The sequence below is a fragment of the Sitodiplosis mosellana genome, unplaced genomic scaffold (genome assembly GCF_009176505.1).
Source record: "Sitodiplosis mosellana isolate CC-2019 unplaced genomic scaffold, AAFC_SMos_1.0 Smas_scaffold_6226, whole genome shotgun sequence".
Classification (NCBI taxonomy): Eukaryota; Metazoa; Arthropoda; class Insecta; order Diptera; family Cecidomyiidae; genus Sitodiplosis; species Sitodiplosis mosellana.
Genome location: NW_022601467.1, coordinates 23,710,606 through 23,716,577, shown reverse-complemented (window position 1 = coordinate 23,716,577; position 5,972 = coordinate 23,710,606). Strand labels below are relative to the sequence as shown.

Genomic DNA, 5,972 nt, shown 5'->3' with positions numbered 1-5,972 from the left:
ATTTCTTTTTGATGAAATAAATAAACATTATCATCCAATGAATATGCTCTCATTGACTTTCTTCGTGAAGCTCAAGCTGACGAGCATCAGCTGTGATATCGGCAACTGAAATAATCATCGATGGGAAAAAATTTCTTTTAGGAATTGTGCCGATTCGAATGAGGCGTATTTCGATGCGATCAATGCTCTTTGAAGAAACACTCAATCGTTGAATTAACAAAGACGTATTTTTAGTAACAATTAGCTGTTTTAGCTTGTAAATTTATTCGATATTTGTTTAAGAAATGAAATTAACAGTTTATGCGATGGAATGGAATTTTTGTTTTTAAATAATATCAACATTTCCTCAGTGGAACTTCCGATTGAATATCAATAATTGATTCATGGCATTTCAATTGGTTGCTCCTACCTTCAACTTTATACCAAGCAATGTGACGATGGCCTCACAACTAATTCGAATTTAAACAGACAAATTATTTTAATGATCTTGTCATCGCAGTACTATTTCATGACCTTATACTTACGCGCGCATAGTTTGTTTTAGTTCATCGCCCCAAATAAACAGACCACGTCCTTTCACAATCACAGCCGGATATAATGGTTCTTCGCGTCCACATATCACCAAAATTCGCTGTTTCAGGGTGTCATCAACATCATTTGGTATAACCGGAATAGACACAGTATTGTTGAATGAATAAAAACGGTCGTTGACCCAATCTTTCAATAGCTGCGGACGAACGAAACAATCAGCTGTGAATAATTGAGCATACTAAAAATTCCCTTACCTCGAGCGACGTGTATCCACTGAATGAAAATCTGTCTCCTTGGCAAATTTCGCCAGCCGCTAGAATGTCAACAGTATGAATATGCATCGTAGTGTTTATTTTAGCTGCTCTCCATTCATTGAACGGGATTACGAATGGCTCAAACAACCTGGAATAGATGGATTAAATGCAAATAATTCGAATCATAACACATAAATTTCGGGGGAAAATTTACTTGTTTTCGACAACTGATGGGGCTATTTCAGTGGCACCTTCGGATGAATAATCCATGTAAGCCAAGTTATTAGTTGCGATTGATCTGAAATATTTGAGATGAATTGATATTGTTGATATTTTTAAGTGTTTTTCAATTCTAGGTCAAGTTTTTTCCTAATAACGATCGAACCTCCACGAACATTTAAGTATCCTTTGCCTTTGAAAATGCCCTGCACTTCGTCTATTGATAGTGATGCCTAAAATTGAAAATCCAAGCGATTTATGTGCAATAAATATTGATTGAAAACAAAGGAAAATCTTTTTTTTTTTCCTAAAAAATTACCATATTGAGGTGAGACGTCTGACACGGAGAATATTTTACTAGAATTGAGGTTAAGTATAATAATATCTCGTTTTGGTTAAGGTCAACCAACACGCATGTGTCATGTGCTTTGTCTTAAGTATGGTTCACATCAAGTAACTTATAAAATCGTTTTTTTTTTGAATATTTTTACGGAAATATTGTAATAATCTAATCTTATGTTTAATTAAATTATTCAGCGCATTAATTACAGAATGTGGAACGGAAAACTAGCTGTATTGACTGAGTTAACGTTAATTTTTAATTTTTGAGCATTCGACTACAGTGAAATTTTTGCTCGATGTATAATAGCTTCCATCTGTATTTACGTTTCGTTCATCTCTGAACGTACAAATATATTTCATAAAGGTAGATTCTGCTGTGGAAAAAATGGAAATCCACAACATTATTGAAATTAAATGGACCAAGACCATTGAAATTAAATGGCCCATACTGCGGAAATATGCTGCAATAGCAGCCATGGACATTTGAAGTCCGGAGATATATAAGTACTGGCAGATATTCGCTTATATATTGAACAAGTCTTGGACCACAATTTTCCATAAGAAAGATATGTAGGTTTTCTAATTGGGGATTTAGTTTGATCATTTCGATTACAACACCTTCATATGAACAGCCCACCTCAAAACAGCTCTTATCTGAAATTAATCCTAATTTTTTTAAATTTGGCAAATGTTCTTGAATCACCGAAAAACTTTTGTACTTAATATTGTTCAAACACAAAGACTGTAAATTTGGAAAGAGTTTTGTAAACAGTTTTGGCTCGAGAATGCATGACGATATCTTAAGATCTGTAACATTTGGAAAAGGATTTTCAATGTCTTCGAATAAACTTTTACATTTTTCATATGGTCTGCCATAGCTTGTTATAGATTCGTATTTGTCGTATAAGGCCAATTTTTTTTAATGATTTTGTACAATATTCATTCAAATAAATATCGATCTTATCACTTCCTTTGTAAAATCCTACATGATTCATTGGGCAGAAGCATATTTCAATGTCTACCATTGTATGTCCGAAATTTCTCAAAACTTTTAGAAACATCAACTCATCCCTTTCTCGTTTAAAGATAAGACAATTGTCTTCGTCTCTCTCATCGGACTTGCAAAACCGATCGTAGCCCACAGTTGGAATAAGTCTAATTTACGAGAGAAAAAAAATTATGAATGACATTAAAATTTTATCGATTATTTGAATAAAAAGAAAAACACGCAGACACCATACCGAGCTTTTTGAAGATATCCGTATACAATTTTCTTGATACCATACTTTCGTTTGAAAACGGAAGAGACTGCTGTGTTCAATTGCTTACTCGTTTCTGCAACATTTACCAAGTCTTTCAGTTCCAAATAATCGAATATCAGCTGTTTGCAGTCGTTGTTTATAGTCACAAGGCTTATTGGTTCAGACTTAATTGATAATATTTCTGGGCAATTATTCGATTCCATATTGTTGTGCATCGTTAATGTGGCACTTCACAGCTATATACTGATATAATTCAATTTTCCGAATCCTTGTAGTTTATTGACGAGTGGTAACGGTAAATGGAAATCGATTTAAATTTTAATTTTCTGAATTTTATGGAAAAAATTGCTTGACATTTACACCCCTGTGAAAAACCCCATTTATTATGAATGTGTTGGTAATAGTGATGGCATACTCTAACGAATAGCATAGCATCTGGTACTACTACATATACGTATTTATTTGAATTCATTTCCTAAGCATTCTATTCAAATCGATAGATTTATGAGTGTACACAGAGACTTTGATTCTTTTTGCAGGTTTATGAATTGAATGAAAATTAAAGCTGCTCACGAACCGAACTCGAACAGTTCGAGTTCGATTTTTTTTTGAATTTTGTGTTCGTGTTCGTTCAGAGCCATGAAACCGAACTGTCAAACTACAACGGGGACCGCGTAGTCGGTTGTCATTCGTTGCGGAACGCGCTAAAAGTATGCATAAGTACATGAGTACATATTTCAAGCATTCTGGTTAAAAAATATTTCAATTATTTATAAAAATATACCTAGTGTATTAATATGAAAACCCATTTTTAATAACATTTTAGAAACGTTTGAAAAAATACCGAAAAAGAATATGAACTTTCTTTTTTTTTGCTCAGAAATTCTTTGCTAACATTTTTCTTGTTTTTGATTGACAAAGTGAGGTTAAGTATCTACTGACATGTTCAATGTGTAGAACAAATTTGTGCACTCGGTGGAACAAAGCCATTGTGTGTTTAAGGAGCCACTTTATTCCCATGGCTCCTGAAACACATTTTCAAGCTCACTTTGTAGGAAGCGAACGTAAAAAATGAGAAAATTGAATTAATTGATTTCAAAATTCATTTGAACATCAGCAAATCTAAAGAAAACTTAGATAAATATGTTCATGTTGGAAACATTTTTCTAAATTTGATAATGTGGATGTGTCATCCAAATCATTCATTGCATTTAAATAGGAAATAAAGAAACAACATAATTTTACACAAATATTCATTTTCCACTTGATTTTATCATTTTTATTCACTCCATGAATAATATACGTTCACGAAAATACGTTGTCTTTTTCAATAGTTCAAATTCAACGAGTCGTTCTACGAAGTTGCACTTAAGACTGTCTGGCGTGTATTTAATTTGTACTTTATTCTGACAGCCGCGTTGTAATTGATGATGACAGTTCGGTTTCGCCCCTCTGTGTTCGTTCGGGTTCGGTTCGAATTGTTCGAAACAAAATAAGTTATGTTCGTGTTTGTTCGAGTTCGATTTCGATATGTTTTGAACTGTTCGAGTTCGATTCAAGTATTTCGAATGTTGAATGTAAGTCATACAAACACAGAGTTTCTCAGGAGGTCAAGTCTTCTTACTGAAATGCCAAGAAATTCACACATTATTCAAGAAAATCTCGCCAACAATTTGGGCATATCTTCAACGATTAGACGAAATAATATTAGCAACATAGAAGGAACAACGATATTACAATTGTGAAAACGGTTCCAAATTGAAACTGGCAATGAGTACAGGTCGGTGCAGGTGGTCCTTGGAACTACATTCAATTCATAAAACTATTGAAAATTGAACGATTTGAAAATTTCGTCGATGAAAAAATTGAGTTGATTTGTTCCCTTATATGAAGAATTCTCGACATCATCTTTTGACCGGCGAAATTCTGTTTTGCAAATTCTAGGCATGGTATTGGTTTCAATGAGTTCTGTTGGCCCATTGGAACTCTTTCAATCCATTGAACCATCATAAAAAAGTGTAATTCAAAATTTCGTTGAAAAAACTTCAAGTCAATTTTTTCCCAATATGAATGATTTTCGATTCCAAGTTTTAAACGACAAAATTTTTTATTTTGCATATTTAAGCTATAGAATTGGTTTCAATGTGTTCAAGTAGACTCCAGGAACTCATTCAATTTATTAAACCATGAATTATTATTTGATTTGAAAATTCTGTTAAAAAAAATTCTCAATCGATTTTTGCCTTATAGATTTATGTTAATATTACACGATATTACATTTTGGTATTTTCCGTTCTAAAACACAGAAGACTGAAAAATTGTCTTACATAAATTCAAAATCGTCCATACAGCCACTGTTTTACTAGAACGATCTTATAGCATTGAGCATATTTCAATCATTTGAATTGATAAAATATGCGAGTTAAAACAAGTTTGCAATCTGAAATTTGATTTATTTTCTCTCGTGCAAAAATGACTTCAAAATTGTTCCACGAAAAATTGAAATATATTTTTTTTCGGTAGTTTTATGAGCTGAATGAGTTTCTGTAGTCCAATTGAATATAATGAATCCATTCGTACGACTAAAATACCAAAAACAAAAAATATTGTTAGTCAAAAGATGATGTCGAAAATTCTTCAGATAAGTAAAAAATCGATTCAATTTTTTTTCACCAATTTCGAAATACACTTGTTCTTCATAGTTTAATGAATTCATTGAGTTTCTAAGGGCCAAATAAACTCATTGAATCCACTACTGTGTTTAAAATATTGGAAACAAAAAATTTCGCCATTCAAAAGTTGCAATCGAAAATCTCCCATATAAGGCAAAAATCGATTCAGAATTTTTTTCAACAGAATTTTCAAATCGAATAATAATTCATAGTTAAATAAATTGAATGAGTTTCTGGAGTCTACTTGAACACATTGAAATCAATTTTATAGCTTAAATACGCAAAACAAAAAATTTTGTCGTTTAAAACTTGGAATCGAAAATCATTCATATTGGGAAAAAATTGACTTGAAGTTTTTTCAACGAAATTTTGAATTACACTTTTTTATGATGGTTCAATGGATTGAAAGAGTTCCAATGGGCCAACAGAACTCATTGAAACCAATACCATGTCTAGAATTGGCAAAACACTAAATTACAAGTATTACTCTCTACTAAATTACAAATTTATAACTACCAACAGGGACTTGTTAGATTAGACGTAAAACTTTTCTTCAATGTATCACCTCTTGATAAATTGAATGATGACTTTTGCAGTCACTACAGTGTTAACGCTTCAGTTAGTCTTTCATTTTTTACACGTTTAAGTTAGGCTATATTGGACCGTTTACATTTCGGCTACCTATGCATTTC

The 5,972-nt window shown here is 32.3% G+C and overlaps 1 protein-coding gene across 2 annotated transcripts; it reads right to left on the bottom strand.

Annotated features, from left to right (window-relative positions):
* Nucleotides 1-227: 227 nt before the first annotated feature.
* On the bottom strand, nucleotides 228-3,166 carry LOC129578964 (probable methylthioribulose-1-phosphate dehydratase). 2 transcript variants are annotated; one of them, XM_055468378.1, is made up of 7 exons: nucleotides 2,588-3,166; nucleotides 1,324-2,501; nucleotides 1,171-1,237; nucleotides 1,000-1,083; nucleotides 786-933; nucleotides 525-727; nucleotides 228-449 (listed from the first exon to the last, which is right to left on the bottom strand). In XM_055468378.1, the coding sequence occupies exons 4-7, from the start codon at nucleotides 1,053-1,055 to the stop codon at nucleotides 392-394; spliced, it is 465 nt and encodes a 154-aa protein (XP_055324353.1). In that variant the 5' UTR covers nucleotides 1,056-1,083; nucleotides 1,171-1,237; nucleotides 1,324-2,501; nucleotides 2,588-3,166; the 3' UTR covers nucleotides 228-391. The 2 variants fall into 2 exon arrangements, with proteins under 2 accessions (XP_055324353.1, XP_055324354.1); XM_055468379.1 differs by having other exon boundaries at nucleotides 1,181-1,237.
* Nucleotides 3,167-5,972: the final 2,806 nt, after the last annotated feature.